Genomic DNA, 21,355 nt, shown 5'->3' on the forward strand with positions numbered 1-21,355 from the left:
AAAAAAATTTTCAGTAGTAGTGCATCTGATCTAGGATTTTTGTTTTGGGGAAGTTTTTGCATTATAGTTTCTGTTTCTAAACTTGTTATTAGCTGACTTAGGTTTCAAGCTTCTATTTTAGTAGTAGCAGGATGTTTATGTTTAATACATTTACTAAAAATGTATCTGTTTCATCTAGGTTACTGAATTTGTTGGCATATAGTTTTTCAGTCTTAAGTTTTCGGTATTGATTTTATTTGGTTGGTGGGTACTCAATACCCACTGGTAGGGTCTGGGGAACCACTGACATCACTTCAGTTTGAGGGGCATCTGTAGTGCTGTCCCTGCTATCTGCAGGATTCAGGCATATTGTGTTGGGTTTCGGTATTGAACTGGGAGTCCCAATTGGGACCGCTTGTGTGCAAACCATGTGCCCCTGACCCATATGCTAGCTTCCCAGACCCAATCTATTTTATTTTTTAGTTTTTCACTTGCAATTTTTGTGGTCTCTCTCTCTCTCTCTCTCTCTCTCTCTCTCTCTCTCTCTCTCTCTCTCTCTCTCTCTCACTCTCTCTCTCTCTCTCTCTCTCTCTCCCTCTCTCCCTCTCTCCCTCTCTCCCTCTCTCACTCTCTCTCCCTCTCTCTCCCTCTCTCTCCCTCTCTCTCCCTCTCTCTCCCTCTCCCTCTCCCTCTCCCTCCCTCCCTCCCTCCCTCCCTCCCTCCCTCCCCCCATTTTTTTTTTTTTTACCTTTTCTTGTAGGTCAGGTTCATTTTCTGTGTGTGATGGTCTCAGGAGTCAGATGTCATGTGTGAATGCAGCCTTTTTAGTTCTAATTTTTTGTTTTTATTCTTATTTTTAAAAAATATCATTATTTAAGCACCATGATTACAAACATGTTTGTAGTTGGGTTTCAGTCCCCCTTCATCACTGTGATATTCCCACCACCAATGCCTCTATCTCCCTCCTCCCCCATCCCCTTCCTGTATTCTAGATAGGCGTTCAACTTCACTAGGACATTCTTTGGCTTCTATGCTCAGGTGTCATAGAAGTCACCTGTCAGTGCTAGGGGGACCATATGTATGCTGGGGATTGAATCAGGGTTGGCTACATGTGCAAGGCAAGTGCCTTAACCTCAGCATTATCTCTCTAGCCTCCTTCTGCTGGCTTTAAAAATATTTATAGAGGGGCTGGAGAGATAGCACGGAGGTAGGGCGTTTGCCTTGCATGTAGAAGGATGGTGGTTCGAATCCCCGCATCCCATATGGTCCTGTGAGCCTGCCAGGAGCGATTTCTGAGCGTAGAACCAGGAGTAACCCCTGAGCCCTGCCGGGTGTGACCCAAAAACCAAAAATTGATATAGAATTGATTTCGCTTAGAATAGAATACTGATATTTATGCTTTTTGGGATATTTATTTTTTTACCCACTTGTTTTATTTGTAAAGTTAAATTTTTTATTTATGATTTAAATAAACAATTATTTAAATGTCATATTTGTTTGTTCTATTTTTGTTAAGAATGCTGTTGGGATTTAGTTATTCTATTGAATCTGGATATTACTTTAGGTAATAACCATTTTAATGATTGCCAGTCCTTGAGCAAGGAATATCTCTTCATTTCTGTCATCTTCTATATCTTTCAACAGTCTTGGTTTTTCTCTTGCACTCTGTGGTGTTTGTGTGTGAGTTTATGTGTTTGCTCACCACACTTGCCTGTGCTCAGAGATCACTTCTGGCCATGCTCAAGGGGATTGTATAGGGTGCCATAGATTGAACCATAGTCTGCCTCATATAAAGCAAGCGTCCTTCCCACTCTACTATCTCTCAAGATCTTCCACTTCCTTTGTTTGAATTTACTCTCAACACATTTAATTATTATTATTATTATTATTATTATTTTGGTTTTTGGGCCACACCCGGCCGTGCTCAGGGGTTACTCCTGGCTGTCTGCTCAGAAATAGCTCCTGGCAGGCACGGGGAACCATATGGGACACCGGGAATCGAACCAACCACCTTTGGTCCTGGATCAGCTGCTTGCAAGGCAAACACCGCTGTGCTATCTCTCCGGGCCCATTTAATTTTTTTTTTTTTTTGGTTTTTGGGCCACACCCGGCAGTGCTCAGGGGTTCCTCCTGGCTGTCTGCTCAGAAATAGCTCCTGGCAGGCACAGGGGACCATATGGGACACCGGGATTCGAACCAGCCACCTTTGGTCCTGGATTGGCTGCTTGCAAGGCAAACACCGCTGTGCTATCTCTCCGGGCCCCCATTTAATTATTTTTGATGCAGCTAAAGAGATTATTAATTTTTCTTTTTCTTTTTTACTAGTTTATCATTTGTGTGTAGAAATACAACTGACTTATATATATACAAGTTAATATAAAAATATAGACTGCCACTTGAATGTATAAATTATGTCATCATGGGGCCAGAGAGATAGCACAGCGGTAGGGTGTTTGCCTTGCAAACGGCTGACCCAGGACTGACTTTTTTTGGGGGGTGGGGTGGGGCCCAGCAGCGCTCAGGGGTTACTCCTGGCTCTACTCTTAGAAATCGCTCTTGGCAGATTCGTAGGACCATATGGGATGCCAGGATTTGAATCACCGTCCTTCTGCACGCAAGGCAAACGCCCTACCTCTATGCTATCTCTACAGCAGGACCGACTTTTGGTTCAAATCCAGGCATCCATATGGTCCCCCATGCCTGCCAGGAGCGATTTCTGAGCACAGAGCCAGGAGTAATCCCTGAACGTCGCTGGGTCTGGCCCAAAAACCAAGAATAAGTAATGTCATCAGTAAAGTAGTGGTATTTTACTTTTTTCTAGTTTGAATTCTTTTTATATACCTTTCTTATTTAAATTTTCACTTTGAGACTTCCAACACTATATTTTAATTTATTTCTTTATCATGACCTAATGTTTAATGGCTAATTTTTTTTCCAATTATAAAATAGTTCATGGTGAGTTTCAGGCATACAACATATAACCAGTCATTTCACCAGTGCATATGTCCTGCCACCATTGTTCCCCAGTTTCTCTTTGCCCACTCCCCTGCATGCCTCTATGACAGACATTTTCCTTCTCTTTTTTTCTTTTAGACATTGTGATTTGCAATAGTATTTCTTACTGAAGAGGTATTATGCATAGCACTTTACCATTTAGCACCCAGTTTTTGTCTAGAATGATCATTTCCAACAGTCATTGTCATAATGTCCCTTCTCTGCTCTAACTGCTCAGGGGTTACTCCTGGCTGTCTGCTCAGAAATAGCTCCTGGCAGGCATGGGGGACCATATGGGACACCGGGATTCGAACCAACCACCTTAGGTCCTGGATTGGCTGCTTGCAAGGCAAACACCGCTGTGCTATCTCTCCAGGCCCTCTTCCCCACTCTTTATGTGGCAAGCTTCTTAACCATGGATTGATCCTCCTGGCCCTTGTCTCTATTGTCTTTGGGTATTATTATCATATTATCTTTTATTTTTTAAAAATATATATATCCCACAAATGAGTCCCATCATTCTGTGTCTATCTCTTTTCGTCTCATTTCATTCCGCATACTATTTATATCCATTCATCTATAAGTAAATTTCATGACTTTATTTTTCCTGACCACTACACAATATTCTATTGTACAGATGGAAACCACAGTTTATCCACTCATCTGTTCTCGGGTATGTGGGTTGTTTCTAAATTCTATTGTGAATACTGTGGAATGAACATAGGAGTGCAGATGCATTTTTTTTTTTTTTTTTTTTTTTTTTTTTTTTTTTTTTTGGTTTTTGGGCCACACCCGGCAGTGCTCAGGGGTTACTCCTGGCTATCTGCTCAGAAATAGCTCCTGGCAGGCACGGGGGACCATGTGGGACACCGGGATTCGAACCAACCACCTTTGGTCCTAGATTGGCTGCTTGCAAGGCAAACGCTGCTGTGCTATCTCTCCGGGCCCGTAGATGCGTTTTCTGCATTGTGCTTTTTGGGCTTCTGGGTATATTCCCAGTAGCGGTTTTGCTGGGTCATATAGAAGCTCTATTTCTAGGTTTTGGGTTTTTTTTTTTGAGAACTATCCATATTGTTTTCCAAAAAGGCTGAACCATTTTGTCATTCCCATCAGCAATGAATGAAAGTCCCTTTATCCTGTATCCGTACCAGCACTGGTTGTTCTTGTTCTTTTTGATGTGTGCCCATCTCTCTGATGTAAGGTGATAACAATGTTTTGATTTGCATCTTCCTGATGATTAGTGATGCGGAACAATTTTTTTTTTCATGTGCCTTTTGGTCTTCTTTATTTCTTCTTTTTTGGGGGGTGGGTGGGGAACACACCTGACAGCACTCAAATGTTATTCCTGGCTCTGAGTTCAGAAATCACTCCTGCCAGGCTTGTGGCTCCATATAGGATGCGGAGGATTGAATCTGGGTCAGTTGCATGCAAGGCAAACATCCTGCTGTGCTATTGCTCAGGCCCTGTATTTTTTCTTTTGAGGAAGTTCTGTTCATCTCTTCCCATTTTTTGATGAGGTTAGGTTTTTATATATATATTATTTAAACAACTTGATTTACATACATGATTGTGTTTAGGTTTCAGCAATGTAAAGAACACCACCCATCACCAGTGCAACATTCCCATCTCCAATGTCCCAAATCTCCCTCCTCCCCACCATACCCCCACCTGTACAGCTATTTCCCTCATACATTTTCATTGTTAGGATAGTTTACAATGTAGTTATTTTTCCTCTCTAACTAAACTCATCCCTGTTTGTGGTGAGCTTCATGAGGTGGTCTGTAACTTCCAGCCCTCCTCTCTTTTGTGTCTGAAAATTATTATTGCAAGAATGTCTTTCATTTTTCTTAAAACCCATAAATGAGTGAGACCATTCTACGTCTTTCTCTCTCTGACTTATTTCACTCAGCATAATAGATTCCATGTACATCCATGTATAGAAAAATTTCATGACTTCATCTCTCCTGACAGCTGCATAATATTCCATTGTGTATATGTACCACAGTTTCTTTAGCCAACATTCATCTGTTGAAGGGTATATTGGCTGTTTCCAGAGTCTTGCTATGGTAAATAGTGCTGCAATGAATATAGGTGTAAGGAAGGAATTTCTGTATTGTATTTTTGTGTTCCTAGGGTATATTCCTAGGAGTGGTATAGCTGGAACATATGGGAGCTCGATTTCCAGTTTTTTTTTTTTTTTTTAAACTCTTCTAGTGCCTTATGTATCTTAGAGATTTATCAAATAGGGCCTGAATGATAGCACAGTGGTAGGGCATTTGCCTTGCACAGGGATGACCCGTGAAAGACCCGGATTCAATCCCTGGCATCCCATATGATTCCCTGAGCCCGCCAGAGCAACTTCTGAGCGCAGAACCAGGAGTAACCCCTGAGCACCGCTGGGTGTCGCCCCAAAACAAAAACAAATCAAAACTTAGCAGATAGATACTGGGTAAATTGTTTCTTCCAATCTGTGAACAGTTTTTTGTATTCTGGTTATCTTTTTTCCTTCCCTTCCCCCCCTTTTGACCCTTCCCTAACCCCCCCCCTTTTTTTACCTTATTCTCTCCCCTCCCCTCCCCTCCCCTCCCCTCCCCTCCCTTCTCTTCTTTTCTTTTCTTTTCTCTTCTCTTCTTTTTTTTTGTTTTTTTGGGTTATACCCGGCAGTGCTCAGGGGTTACTCCTGGCTTTGTGCTCAGAAGTCGTTCCTGGCAGGCTCGGGGAACCATATGGGATGCTGGGATTCTAACCACCATCAGTTCGAATCAGCTGCGTGCAAGGCAAATGCCTTACCGTTGTGCTATCTCTCTGGCCCACTTTCCTTTATTTTAATGTAGTCTCATTTGTTTATCTCTGCTTCTACTTGCTTAGTCAGTGGTTTTTCATCTTTAAAGATAGATACTTCAAGGTATACTTTAGCTTCAGTATCATGGAGTGTTTTGCCTATGTTTTCCTCTACGTAATGCACTTTATAGTTTCTGTTCTGATACCATGGCCTTTATTCCATTTTGATGTGGCTTTTGTGTATAGAATTTAAACATAGGTCTGGGGTTTTTTTTTTTGCCTGTAGCTGATCAGCCCACAGTATGTTTAACAGTAGTTGAGTAGATATCTTTGACATTTGTTTTATGTTTTTTGTTTTTGTTTTTGAGTCACACCTGGGAGTGCTTAGGGCTTATTTCTATTTCTGTGCTTAGGGACTAGTCCTAGTGGACCTTCAATGACCATAAAGAGTGTTAGGGATTGACTTTGGGTTTGCTACAAGCAAGATAAGATTTTGTTCTATCTTGCTGACTCCACCTTGACTACTTCTGATCTTAGAGAAAAAGCTTTCACTTTTCTACCACTGAATATAATGTTGACTGTAGGTTTCTCATGTTTAGCCTTTTTATATTTAGTTATATCTAGAAAACTTATTTTAATAGATACAATATAGATTTAGTGAGATCTTTAGCTATGATTTCTCTGTGTTTCTTTCTCTCATGAATAGTATCTTTTTATCTTTGTACCATTTTCTTCTGCTATTCCAGTTGAACTCTTCTCTGTTCCTGTGTATTGTTGCTTGTCAGTAAGTGTTGAGTCATACTTTTTCCCCAGTGCATGAAGGACTTTGATCATGTAATTACCTTTCTATACACCCTTCTGAGTCCTCTCTTTAACCTCTTCCTTTTGACTTTTAACTGTATTATAGTTTCATTTACTTGTGGAACACCCATGTCTTTATATAATAGTCACAATTTTAATAACTTTTTATCCACCATTTATTGACCCTTTATGACTATATTCTGACTTGTGGATATATAAAAAATAAGTTTCTTTTACTCATGTGCATATGAAAGAAAAGAGATCAATACTCTATTTTTCTCTTCTGGGTCTCCTATATAAAACTCAGGAAGCAATACTTGGCCCACCAACTCTATTTCAGTTCTAGGGCCTGAAGATGTGGTGTTGCTTGGGCTCTTTGGTGCTAGGGAGCAACAAGGCTGCCCTCTTGGTGCTGGTGGGCCTGCAAGGTACACCTAGCAATTTTCAGTAGTTTCGAAGAGTACCTGGTGTGATGCTTAGGAGGCCATATAATGTTGGATTTTGAACTTGTGTGTCTTTGAGCCAGACCCTTCGTCCCTGTACTATCTTCTTTACTTCTTAATTAATATTCTGTGAGTCTATGATAAAGATATCTAGTTCAGTTTAGGATATGATAGTTGGGAAAGTGGTTTGAATAGGCTTTTCAGTGGGAGAGATTTGGGTCTTGAAGACAAAGAAGCCCAGGGAAACTGAATAAAAAGGAAAAGACTTTCCAGGAAGGACCAACAACATTTCATATACTTCCCATTTCCTAAAAAGAAATATTATTATTTTTATTTGCTTTTTGGGACACACCTGGTGATGTTCAGGGATTACAACTGGCTATGCGCTTAGAAATTGCTTCTGGCTTGGGGGACCATATGGGATGCTGGGGGAATCGAACGTGGTCCGTCCTAGGTTAGCGCATGCAAGGCAAACACCCTATTTCTTGCGCCACCGCTCTGGCCCCAAAAAGGAATATTTTTACTCCTTATCCAAACAATTATTTTTCAGATAAAGTATTCCTGGTATAGTATTAGTTAGCATCGATTAGTATGGCTAATTAGAGGCTATTAGTATGGCCTCTGTTACCATTGTGGAGATGGGGAATGGAAGAAGACTGATGAATGTTAAACTGCTTTGGCATGTGAAGCAGTTATACGTAGATGCAACTTGGTAAATGTCAAGGTGAGGTTAAAAGTGCTCTAAGAATTATTGATTAACAAAAGCTAAATGAGGTTAGATTTAGTATAATAGAAGAAAGGAATCTATTGAAAGTTTTGTCATAGTCACATAAATGAAACTGATAGAGTTCTTTACAAATAATTGTATGCTTGGACATACACTGAGTTGATCAGCAGGCAGGAATAGTGAGAAATCTGTCTGGGAGGTCAACAAGGAAGCTTTTAGAATGAGGTGAGGTAATGAGGGCCTGGCATTTCTTAACCAAATTTTCATAACCAGATTCCTCAGAGACTCCCATGCTGTTTGTATTAGCACCATCTGTTCTTTTATACAAATTGACTTATGTCATCACCATTCCACAAAGAGATTTCTTTCTAAGGCTAATGATGATATGACGAGATCTAATGGTCATATTTTGGTATGTGTTCACAGGGCTTTGTGGTCGATCACTGGCACGATACAGCTGAGTAAGCACCAGCATATGCAGTGAAGGCATATGTAATGTGCCCCCAGTAATGTATGAGATTTAATAAATTATAAAAGTCCCATTTTCCCCTACTTTAAATTGAAGATATGAGTACACTTCAAATCTACTCTAGTAGAAGTAAAGAGAACTACGTTGAAATACTTTTTTCATGTATTAACCAGGGATCATTTTCTTTCTAGCTTGTTAAGATTATAAGGTGAGAGATGAAGGGATTTGGGCCATACCCAACATATTCAGAGCTTAACTCCTGACTGTACTCAGGGATCACTCCTAAAGGGTTTGGGTGACCATAGACATAGGGATTGAACCTGGATTAGTCGAATACAAGGCAAGCACCTTACCTGCTGTACTATCTCTACAACCTCTAGATCTTAAATTTCTGTAAATTTTATTTGACGTTGTTCCTTTTCCACCTTTCTAGGCTGTAGTTATTTCATATTGTTGTTTCCCTTTCATAGCCTTTCACATTTTCAGATTTTAGTCTTGTGTGCTCTAACTCAGCTCTTTCATGTGTTTGAGTCACCCCCCTTTCTTACTTGGGGGGTAAAGTGGGGTTTGGATCATACTAGCTCTTTGCTCAGGACTAAGCTTTGGTCATACTTAAGGGACCATATATAGTGCCAGCTTGAACCAGGGTTGTGGACCTTACAGGTGCATGCAAGGGAAGGAATTTCTTCAGCCCTGTGTTTGATTTTCATAATTGATTCCTAGAGGATAAGAATTTTATCAGACTCTGCATTGTATGAGAATGCATCCATATACGTGTATGTGTGTGTGTGTAAAAAAATCTTACTGTGGAGAGTCCTGTTTATGTGTAATTCTTCTGTCATACACTAAGTACCTATAAGTACCTTACTGTACGATCTCTGAAACTTATTAAGTCTCAATTGGTAGTAGTAAAATTTTCAGGGGGTACTTGTGATATCAGTTATGTTCCATTTTGAAACTTTTTGTTTTGTTTTGTTTTTTGGGCCACACCTCGTGACGCTCAGGTTACTCCTGGCTATGCGCTCAGAAATCCCTCCTGGCTTGGCAGACCATATGGGATGCCGGGGAATCGAACTGTGATTCGTCCTAGGCTAGTGTGTGCAAGGGAAACGCCCTACCGCTTGCGCCACTGCTCGGGCCCCATTTTGAAACATTTTTATATTAACTTTGAAGATGTATGTGACTGACTACTTTTGGGAATTTGAAAAAATAAAACTCAGACTAGATTTGTTTTATCAGTGAGGTTTGGGCTATGTTTTTATGTTGTTTTTTATTTTTATTTTTTGTGGGGGGGGCCAGGTTGTGGACCATGCACAGTGGTGCTCAGGGATGACCTCCGGCAGACTTGAGATTTTTTTTTTTTTTTTTGTTTTTGGTTTTTGGGCCACACCCGGTGGTGCTCAGGGGTTACTCCTGGCTGTCTGCTCAGAAATAGCTCCTGGCAGGCATGGGGGACCATATGGGACACCGGGATTCGAACCAACCACCTTTGGTCCTGGATCGGCTGCTTGCAAGGCAAACGCCGCTGTGCTATCTCTTCGGGCCCCGCAGACTTGAGATCTTATAGGGACCAAGGGATGGAATGGAACCCTGGTCAGCCACCTGCAAGATAAGCACCCTGCCCGTTTGAACTATCTCTGTGGTCTATTAGCATGATTTTTATAGATATATGGTTGAAAAATACTGAATTGAGCATCTGGAAATGTGGATTCTGACTTTAGTTCTGCTGTTCTACTGGAGTGAATTTGGGCAAATCTTCAACTTAAGAGAATTTCAGTTTTCTTTCATTGGGTTGATAGTATTAGTCTAATCTCTGGGATATTTTGCCTACTGTATTTTCAAGTGTATAAGATGACTGGGAGTATAAGACGACCCCCTACTTTTCCTGTTAAAATAATAGGGTTTGAGTACCGGAAAGCCGCATACCAGAGATGACACCCGAAGGCTGGATGGGATGCAGTGCTCAGCAACTCAACTCCTCTGTGTGCCCTGAAAGATGAATCAGGACAAGCAGAGGACTGAGTGATGTTGCCTGACAGCTGCATGGGATGTGGCGGTAAGAGGGGGGCAGATGGATCACGTGTCCCTGAAGCTGGAGTAAGTTTCAGCATGCTGTATACTGGCATATAAGATGACCCCCAACTTTTAAGAAGTTTTTCATGGGTTAAAAAGTCATCTTATACACCAGAAAATATGGTACTCTTTAAGATCCTCTGATCTCTAAATTATTTTTTATCCTTATTCCAAAACTTCTTTTAAGTTATGTTAGGAACAGACATTTCTTTGTTGTTGTTGTTTTTTGGGTCACACCCAGCAGCTTAGGGGCTACTACTGGCTCTTTGCTCAGAAATCGTTCCTGGCAGGCACGGGGGACTATATGGGATGCTGGGATTTGAACCACCGTCCTGCACTCAAGGCAAATGCCTTGCCTCCATGTTATCTCTCCGGCTCCAGGAATAGACATTTCTGACAGATGATAGAGAACTGAATAATAAGTAGCCCTACCATTCCACAACACTTCTGAGGGTGTTGTATAGAAGAATTTAAAGTTCAGGTTTTACAGGAATGTATAAAATAGAGAGAATTTGAGAAAATGAGAAAGTAAATCTTGAGTCAAAATATTAAGAATAAAAAAAAGGAATTGGACTCTACTGCCACTGTAGCTAGAATTCTCTTGATTTTTAATGGTATCCATTAATCTTTTTTTTTTTTTTTTTTGGTTTTTGGGTCACACCTGGCAGTGCTCAGGGGTTATTCCTGGCTCCAGGCTCAGAAATTGCTCCTGGCAGGCACAGGGGACCATATGGGGCGCCGGGATTCGAACCGATGACCTCCTGCATGAAAGGCAAACGCCTTACCTCCATGCTATCTCTCTGGCCCCGGTATCCATTAATCTTGCTTACTTTATATTACATTAATAGTCTCCCAATATACTCCTAGGGTTACATTGTTTTTTCCCCTTCATTTAACTTAATGTTTCTTCTGTATTTAACTCACAGTGATAATTTAAGTATAGATGCTATTAAGTAAAATAGTTTTATTTAAATAAATAAGAAACATGAGGAGAGAAAGAAACTTGTTCAAGAGAGAGTACAAGCTTATCCAGATGGGTAAAAGATAAATACATATTTTACTTTAGGATATGGGCCAATCTTCAAGATGGACAATGCTGTTCTACTGTTAATTTTGTTTCTATTAATAAAATGCAGGTGAGAAAACTGGGATTTTGATATATTGATATATATTTTCATAGTCCCACGGCTGGTAGAATTAGTACTTGAACTCTGGTTTGCCTGACTCCAGAGCTTTTTTTTTCCTCCCAGAAGTTCAGATCCAACTCAAACACAATACATTCTATGACTGAAATTCAACTATGGACATTTCTGTAACACAGTGTTTAAATAAAGAAAGTATTTTAAAAAAGAAAAAAAATAAAGGGAAGTAGGGGTGGGAGTGTGGGGGAATGTTGGCACACCTAATGTCTCAGAGGCTACTCTGCTCAACACTTGGAGTTTGTTCCTAGTAGTAATCTGAGGATCATGCAGTGCCAGGGATTGAACCTTTGTTTCTGTATTTTATCTTTGACAATTATTAAAGTAAGCCCCGTTTCTCCCCTCTCCCCCCTGGCTTGGGCTCCTCATCCCTCCTTGTCCCCTAGCCCTTTCCTTTTTCCAGAGCATAAATCTTGCCTTTCTTTGGTGGATTGTCTGAAATTTATTTTATTATTACAGAATCCAGATCACTGGATGTTTGCCTAACTAAGCCTGTCTGTGAGCTTTTTGTTTGCTTTGTTTTCATTTTGTTTTGTTTTGTTTTGATGTTTCACCTGTCCATGCTCAGGGTTTTACACTTAGGAATTACTCCTGGTGGTGCTTGGGGACCTTATTGGATATCAGGAACCAAACACAGGTTGGCTGGATGTAAGGCAAATACCTTAACCACTGTACTATCTTTCTGGCATCTGCCTATGACATTTTAATGCTGCTTTTCTTGATTCCATATGTGGGATTTATTCTGTAATATCCTACACTTCCAAATCTTTATTTTTCTTAAGCTTGGTGGTCATTGAAGAAGTTTATTAAAAATACTGCTGTCCCTTTTCCCCTCTTGTTATTAGCATCCTTCTGATTATATTTCTCAACTCACCACAGTGACTAGTGGCTATTTGTACCCTTTCTGTTTTATATTTTTCTAACCTCTCTCCTGATGAACTACCTTCTTTTACCATCTGCCTCTTCCTTCTACTCTTAATTTGTTTTGTTTGTTTGTATAATGCCCTTAAAATGTATAAACTGGTGTATGTGAAGTTTCTAGTTTTTAAGGTTATTTGTGGCAGTGGTGGGTAAAGAACTGGACTGCAGAATTAGTTTCTCATGCTATGATCTTGTTGTCTATGTAGAACAGACTTTTTCCAGCAAGATTGATATGAGAATCACTATGTCTCTGTATTCTCTCTTAAACATTTAAAATCCAAATATGTGTTTTGGAGAGGAAAATAATTAAGAAAAGAAGAGTGGAAATAAAAAGTATTTTGCTTAGTCATTAACATATTCAAAATTTTTCCTCCAGATTTTTAAACATTTTTTAAAATTTATTCTTATTTATTTAGGTTTGCGTTTTTATTTTTGGCCACACCCAGCAGTGCTCAAGGGTTACTCCTGGCCCTGTGCTCAGAAATCGCTCCTGGCATGCTTGGGGGACCATATGGGATGCCTGGAACTGAACCTAGGTCCATCCCAGGTTGGCCACTTACAAGGCAAATACCCTGCCACTGTGCTATCACTTTGGCCCCTTTCCTCCAAATTTAATTCAAGCTTTATCCCACTCTAGAACTCCTAGGTTTTAAATATTGGATATTTTGAGAAACAGGGCTTCTTTCCTTGATACTAAGAAGTCTATTTATCTTCAGGATGACATCTGAACTGGAGAGCAGCTTAACATCTATGGACTGGCTACCACAACTCACCATGAGAGCAGCCATCCAAAAATCTGATGCTTCACAAAATGCACACGGACCAGGGATTTCCAAGAAGAATGCTCTCCTTGACCCTAATACAACCCTGGACCAGGAAGAAGTCCAACAGCACAAAGATGGGAAACCTCCATACAGTTATGCCAGCCTAATTACATTTGCAATTAATAGCTCACCTAAAAAGAAAATGACTCTAAGTGAGATTTACCAGTGGATTTGTGATAACTTCCCATATTATAGAGAGGCTGGCAGTGGTTGGAAGGTAAGGATTTTGTTTACTTTATTACTTTTATGCAGTTGTTATTAACAGTATTGTCTTATATTGAAAATAAAGAGGCTTATATAAAATAAAGATGAATTCTAGTAATCAAATTTAGGATACCAGTAAAGAGAAAAAATAAAAATTTTAATTTAGGTTTATAACTTAAATTTTGGTAGAATATTATTTTGGTAGAGCTTTCTTATAGGATATACTATTATTAGATTAAAAACTAAGAGCAGAAATAATGTAGACATTTCATGGAAAAATAATTCCAGAATCAGGTACATTGATAGTGAAATATAAGAGGATAATGCGGTATTGCAATTCCTTTTTTTTTTTTAACTTGATTGATTGATTGGTTTTTTGGCCATATCCAGTGGTGCTCAGAGGTCACTCATGGCTCTGCATTCAGAAATCGCCCCTGGCAGGCTGGGAGACCAATATGGAATGCTGGGAATTGAACTGGGTCCTTCCTGGTTTGGCTGCGCTACCACTGTGCTATCTCTCCAGTCCGAATGAACTGCCAATTCCTAATGTTGATTCCATCATACTAGTTTTTAGCTTTTAATTTTGAAATGATTTAACATTATAGTTTTACATACAGAGTACAAAGGAAGAGCATACAGCTGCCCATCATTTATTTCCTTTAATAGCATTTTATGCACCCATAGTATAGTTAATAAACTAAGAAATTAAGGTGTCTCGCTAGTGCAGTAGGTAGTTCGTCAGTCTCATAAACTAAGAAATTAATGTTTGTACAATATTTTGACTAAGCAATACTTTGAAATACAAAGTAATATTTAGCCTATTTTACTAATTTCTTTACTAATGTCCTTTGATGTTCCAGGATCCAGTCTAGAATGCCACATTGCCTTTACTTGTTTTATCTTTCTAGGCTTCTTCAGAATGTTCCCCCCCCCCCCCCTTTTTTTTTTCCTTTTTGGGCCATACCCAGTGACGCTCAGTGATTACTCCTGGCTATGAGCTCAGAAATAGCTCCTGGCTTGGGGGACTATATGGGATGCCCGGGGATTGAACCGTGGTCCATCCTAGGTCAGTGTGTGCAAGGCAAAACACCCTACCGCCTGTGCCACCGCTCCGGCCCCCAGAATGTTCCTTAATCTTGCCTTTTTTGGAGGGGGAAGAGAAGGTCATACCACCTGGTGGTGCTCAAGGATCACTCCTGATGGGCTTGGGGATCATATGGGGTGCTGGGGATTGAACCCAAAGTAGCCACAAGGCAAGCACTCTATCCTCTATTTTATCTTTTTACCCAATCTTAACTTTTTTTTTTTTTTTTTTTTTGGTTTTTGGGCCATACCAGACTCCTGGCTATGTGCTTAGAAATCACCCTGGCTTGGGCGACCATATGGGATGTCGGGGGATCTAACGTGGTCCATTCTGGGTCAGCAGTGTGCAAGGCAAACACCCTACCGCTGCACCATTGCTCTGGCCCCTCAATCTTAGCATTTTAATATAAAATTTTTTTTGAAAAAGTACTTGTCAGGTATTGTAAATTCTTTTTGTATGTCTGATGTTTTCATGAGATTGGGTTAATGTACATTTGGGACAAATGAGGTAGTGGATACATCATATTAGGGATATGTGGTATGATGTCTTTTTACTAGTAATATTTAATTTTTTGCTTAAGGTGATGTCAGAATTCTATACTTTAAAATTATTATTTGGCAGATTAGAAAATGTTTTGGGAAAAAATATTTCAGGTATATACTTTTAGAATATATAACTAACCTTTCTTTCCCTTAAACTTTTACTCATTACATTTATCATTTATTGATGGATCACACTGCAGCTTATACTCCTTTCAAGTGTTGGTTTTCTTTTTTTCTTTGTTTTTGTTTTTGAGCCATATGTGCTCAGGGCTTACTTCTGGCTCTGCTCAACCCCCTGGCTAAGCTTAGGGAATTATATGTGGTGGTACTGACATTTGAAATAGGGTCAACCACATGCAAGGCAAATGCCTTAACTCTTCTATTTCTCCAACCCATCGTGATTTTCTCTTTTACCTTATTTTCTACATGTATTAGTTTAGATTCTTCTGTAAAGTGGTATTGGTTCTTCCCCTTTATTTAGTCATTTATTAGTAACAATTTGTGCTGTTTGATGCCTCAAATTTGTTGTAGTTTTCACAGTATATACAGGCTGGTTTCTGTGCCTACTAATATGGCTTCATTTCTTTTGTTGATTCCCCACCCCCCCCCCCCCCTTCATTTCTGGCACTGATGCTCCAGGCCTCTCTGTCCCTTCTCTGTCCCAGCTTTAGAATTAAGAATTACTTCTTTAAGAAGCCCCATTGCTTATCTAATTCCTTTTAAAAGACTTATCAGATTAGTTATTTACTTAATTTTTATTATGCAAGAAATAGTTCAACTTCCTTTGTTCCCAGCCTGTGTTATATTCATATGTACATTTGCTTTGTGGCATTAGTGTATGTGCATGCATGTAGAAGAGGGAGACTTATAGAGTAGGTCTCACATTAGATGTTACTCTCTTTCTCTTAAAGCATTCCTGTCTTAACAGCCTTGATATTTTTCACTTGACTACATTTATTAGCCATTTGCCTGCTTTGTTGTGTATCATTGATATGCTTTGTACCTTGCCTAATAATGAAGTACTGTAAGGGGAGGAGGATTATCACTATTACATATTTTTCTTTCTTTCTTTCTTTCTTTCTTTCTTCTTTCTTTCTCTTCTTCTTTCTTTCTTTCTTTCTTTCTTTCTCTTTCTTTCTCTTCTTTTCTTTTCTTTCTTTCTTTCTTTCTTTCTTTCTTCTCTTTCTTTCTTTCTTTCTTTCCTTCTTCCTTCCTTCCTTCCTTCCTTCCTTCCTTCCTTCCTTCCTCTTCCTTCCTTCCTTCCTTCCTTCCTTCCTTCCTCCTTCCTTCCTCTTCCTTCCTTCCTTCCTTCCTTCCTTCCTTCCTTCCTTCCTTCCTTCCTTCCTTCCTTCCTTCCTTCCTTCCTTCCTTCCTTCCTTCCTTCCTTCCTTTTTTTTTTTTGGTTTTTGGGGCCACACCCGTTTGATGCTCAGGGGTTACTCCTGGCTAAGCACTCAGAAATCACCCCTGGCTTGGGGGGACCATATGGGATGCCGGGGGATCGAACCGCGGTCTGTTCCTTGGCTAGCACTTGCAAGGCAGACACCTTACCTCTAGTGCCACCTCGCCAGCCCCATTACTATTACATATTTTTAAGCGCTGTTTTTCCTCCCCCCCCCCCTTTTTTTTTTTTTTTTTGGTTTTTGGGCCACACCCGGCCGATGCTCAGGAGTTAATCCTGACTGTCTGCTCAGAAATAGCTCCTGGCAGGCACGGGGGACCATATGGGACACCGGGATTCGAACCAACCACCTTTGGTCCTGGATCGGCTGCTTGCAAGGCAAACACCGCTGTGCTATCTCTCCGGGCCCATCCTTCCCTTTTTTTAATGCCTTAGCACAGTGCTTCTTTAGGTAAGCCTTAATAAATACTATTTGATGAGACGCTAAGTCCTGCTTATATAAGCCTTTCCCACCATAACTTTATTTTTTACACCCTCTTTATGCAGCTTTAATTATTTTTGGAGGGAAAGGTCCTTTCAGTTGGACTTAGGCAAAGTCAAGGAAGAGCGCAATGGTGGGAAAAGAGGGAAATTAGGACATTTAAGAAGCCTGATAGTGCTATTTAAACTAAAAGAGACCACTGAGGGATTATCTGGTGGTTCTTTGTGTTAGGAAGACTTGTAATATTTCCATGATTAAAATTATGAAACAACTCTTTTTTTGTTTTGTTTTGGGGCCACACCCAGTGGTGCTCAGGGGTTACTCCTGGCTCTGTGCTCAGAAATAGCTCCTAGCAAGCTCAGGGGATCATATGGGATGCCTGTGCTCAAACCTGGGTTCATCTCAGGTCATCTGTGTGCAAGGCAAACACTGTACCACTGTGCTATCGCTTCCGACCTCGATACAGCTCTTTATTTTTTCTTTTAATATCTTTATTTAAGCACTGTGGTAACACATAGTTGGATTTATTTCAGTCATTGAATGTACACTACCCTTCACCAGTGTAACCTCCTGCCACCAGTGCTTCCCATCCCCACCACCTGTCTTCGGAGCAGACATTCCATTTCTCTCATTGTCATGGTAGTTTTTAGTGTATTTTTTTCTCTGTGCTCACCACTCTTCATATCATGGCGCTCATCTCTACCACTTCTGGGTATTATTACCATCTGGTCTTTTATTTTTCTTACATCCCACAGATGATTGAGACTATTCTGTGTCTATCTCTCACCCTCTCATAATCGTCTCCATTTTCATCCATGTAGAGGCAAATTTCATGACTTTCATCTTCCTAACAGCTGGATAATATTTCATTGTGTAGATGTACCACAGTTTCTTTATCCACTCATCTGTTGTCAGACACCTGGGTTGTTTCCATGTACTGAGCATTGTAAATAGTGCTGCAGTGAACATAGGAGCACAGAGGGCATTTTAATATTAGTTTTTGTTCTGGATCATATGGGAGCTTAATTTCCAGTTTTTTGAAGAATATCCATGTTTTCCAGAAAGGCTGGACTAAACAGCATTTCCACCAGTAGTGAATGAGAGTCCCTTTCTCCCCACATCCATGCCAGCAGTGGTTGATCTTGTTCTTTGTGAGGTGTGCTAGTCTCTGTGGCATAAGGTGGTTCCTCATTGTTGTTTTGATTTGCATCTCCCTGATAAATAGTGATGTGGAGCATTTTTCTATGTGCCTTTGGCCATCTGTATTTCTTTAAGGAAATGTCTGTTCATTTCTTCTCCCCATTTTTTTGATGGGGTTACATTTTTGTTGGTGTTGTTGTTGAGTTCTGTTAGTAACTTATATATCTTAGATATTAGCCCTTTATCAAATAGGTATTGGGTGAATAGAAACAGCTCTTTCTTTTCATAATTATTTAGTATTTTTCTTTTAATGATTATTGCATAATCCTAAATTTTTCATACCCAATTTCTGGTGCCTAGAACCTGCCTTAATTAATTAATTAATTAACTAATGTTATAGGCCACACCAGCAGAGCTCAGGGATTATTACTGGTTCTGCTCTAAGAGGTCACTCCTGGTGGACTTTGTGACCTTTTGAGATGCTGTGACTGAACCTGGGTTGGCTGTGTGCAAGATAAGCACCCTATCTATTGCCCTGTAGCTCTGTCCCTGCCATAATCACTTTTTATTTTTTAAACAAAAATTTTTAAATGCTTCAAATTGCAACAAGTGGCAATTGGTCTATTTTAGCTCAGTTTCTCTCCTTTTTTATGGGGCTAGAGGCTATTTTGTTTATGGACCACTTATAAATGGGACCATTTTTAAGAAATCATCTTATGGGCCATTTATAAATGGGAGGTGTTACAACTTATGAAATTAGTTAATTTGTTGAAGAGAGGATGGAAGAAAGATTCTAAAGCTAGCTTCAAACTTCCTTCTGGGTAGGTAGAGCCATCTAACATCACCCAGAGTAGAAAATGTACTTAGGATTCATAGAGAATTAAATATGTGTACCATGCCTGGGATCAAACTTAGAACCTCATACATGCAAGGCAAGTCCTATACTTTTGAGCTTTATCCCTGGTTCCTAGAATTCAGATGCTTATGTAAAATTCTCTTTTGTTTTTGTGTCAGGGCTCTGAAGGAAAGTTATATATTCAAAATAGCTCTGAATACATCATGAGTTTAGAAAACTTTTAGTTTTTCATAATTGAATTTGTAATTGAAGTAGAGAGAAAAGAATTAATTTATAATATTCACCTTACTGAAAAACAATGAACCTATTAAATTCCTTGAGTTTAAGATAATAAAAAATGCAAAAGTGGTATATATAGAAGAATAAAAGAGTTGGGTAAATGTGAAGTATATTTTTTGTTTTGTTTTTGGATTTTGGGCCAAATCTGTAGGTGCTAAGGAGTTGTGTTCTGCAGTCAGAATTTACTTCTGGCAGGCTCAAGGAACCATATAGGATGCCAGGAATCAAACTCAGTTAGGTTGAGTGCAAGGCAAATACCCTACTTGCTATGCTATTGCTCTGGCCCCTGTTTGTTCATTTATTTATTTGGTTTTTGGGCCACATCCGGTGATTCTTAGGGGTTACTCCTGACTGTGCGCTTAGAAATAGCTCCTGACTTGGGGGACCATATGGGATGCTGGGGATCGAACCAAGGTTCGTCCTGGGTCAGCCGCTTGCTAGGCAAACGCCCTACCACTGTGCTATCGCTCCGGCCCCTGTTTATTTTTTTTAAGCCTTCAGAATATTAAAAGCTTTTAGGGGCTGGAGTGATAGGACAGAGGGCAGGACATTTCCTTGCACATGATTGACCTGGGTTCAATTTTTAGCATCCTTTATGGTTTCCCAAACACTGCCAGGGATAATTCCTGAGTGTAGTGCCAGGAATAGCCTCTTGAGTACCACCAGGAGTGGCCAAAAAAGAAAGCAAAAAATTATGAAAGCTTTTGTTTTTTTCCAGTGAAGGCTTTTCTTTTCCTTTTTTTTTTTTTTGTTTTTGTTTTTGTTTTTGGGTCATACCCGGCAGCGCTCAGGGGGTTACTCCTGGCTCTATGCTCAGAAATGGCTCCTGGCATGATCAGGGGACCATATGGGATGCTGGGATTCGAACCACCATCCTTCTGTGTCTAAAGCAAATGCCTTAACACTGTGCTATCTCTCCAGCCCCATGAAGGCTTTTCTTAATCTTGTGTTTGAAGTGGGGTTTTTTGGGTACTCTAGTATTTTCTTAGTTCTATTTATATATATATTAGTTTTGGGGGTCACACCCGGCGGTGCTCAGGGGTTACTCCTGGCTGTCTGCTCAGAAATAGCTCCTGGCAGGCACGGGGGACCATATGGGACACCGGGATTTGAACCAACCACCTTTGGTCCTGGATCGGCTGCTTGCAAGGCAAATGCCGCTGTGCCATCTCTCCGGGCCCTCTATTTATATTTTGATTGATTCTGCCAGTCTTGCTAAGATGTGGCTTTTTTTCCATGCATCCTGCTCTTCTGCAAAACTTTTGGCATAGAAATGGGAATTTTATTCTCTTGTCTTGGTGTAACCTCAGTTTTACTTAGATCTTTGGACTCAGGTGGGTTGGGGCTTTTTTAGTGTTCTACCCCTTAATCAAATTAGCTTCTTGCTTGATATGGACATTTTTTTTGGGGGGGTCACATCTGGCAGTGCTCAGGGGTTACTCCTGCCTCTGAGTTCAGGATTACTTCAGGTGACACTTGGGGGACAATATAGAATGCAGGGGATTGAACCCGAGTTAGGCATGCACATGGCAAGTGCCCTACCTACTGTACCCAAGCTTTGGCCCCAGGGATCTTTTTTAAAGGATTGTAGTTTGATTGGGCAGAGTTACTGTTGCATAAAATAATTAACGATGAGGCTCGATGGCGATGGATGGAGGCCTTTGTGCTTAGGCCCCAGCCACGTGGCTTCATCCCCCATCCAGCTGGCAAGTTCCAGGCCCAGGTAGTAGGCGTAATCAAGACTCACTCACACGCAGGCTTCAGGAAGAATCATCTTTATTTATGCCCTAGCCACCACAGGTGTGTGGCCTATGTCAACCTTTTAAGCATTCAGCTATATTTTGCTAGCCCTGCATCTTATCTCCTGTTAGCCATCTTCCCTTTGGGCTCCATGCGGCCCAAAGATTCAAAAGCCAGGAAGCCAAGCCGGGCCAAAAGAGAAAACGGCAAAAGGGCAAAAAGGGCCCGAATCCCTTTCGTCCCAGGCTTATCTAACTTTTTCCCGACCCCTCCCAGGAATGGGAGGTCTTGCAGGTAGGGTCACACCTATTATCCGGTTAAGACCCCTCCCAGAAATGGGTGGGTCTTAGGGTACACCACAGTTACTATAGCCTTCAAGTTTATGGTCTTGATGTACAAATTACTGCACACCACTC

General features: G+C 40.4%; 1 protein-coding gene across 2 annotated transcripts in view; it reads left to right on the top strand.

Moving 5' to 3' along the window:
• The window catches only part of FOXJ3 (forkhead box J3), a 127,552-nt gene that overhangs the window by 37,615 nt on the left and 68,582 nt on the right, over nucleotides 1–21,355 (top strand). For both annotated transcript variants that reach the window (XM_049774760.1, XM_049774761.1), the window contains one exon: nucleotides 13,104–13,428. In XM_049774760.1, the coding sequence (XP_049630717.1) occupies nucleotides 13,104–13,428 (325 nt within the window). The remainder of the gene's footprint in view (nucleotides 1–13,103; nucleotides 13,429–21,355) is intronic.

This window comes from Suncus etruscus, chromosome 6 (genome assembly GCF_024139225.1).
Source record: "Suncus etruscus isolate mSunEtr1 chromosome 6, mSunEtr1.pri.cur, whole genome shotgun sequence".
NCBI classification, from domain to species: domain Eukaryota; kingdom Metazoa; phylum Chordata; class Mammalia; order Eulipotyphla; family Soricidae; genus Suncus; species Suncus etruscus.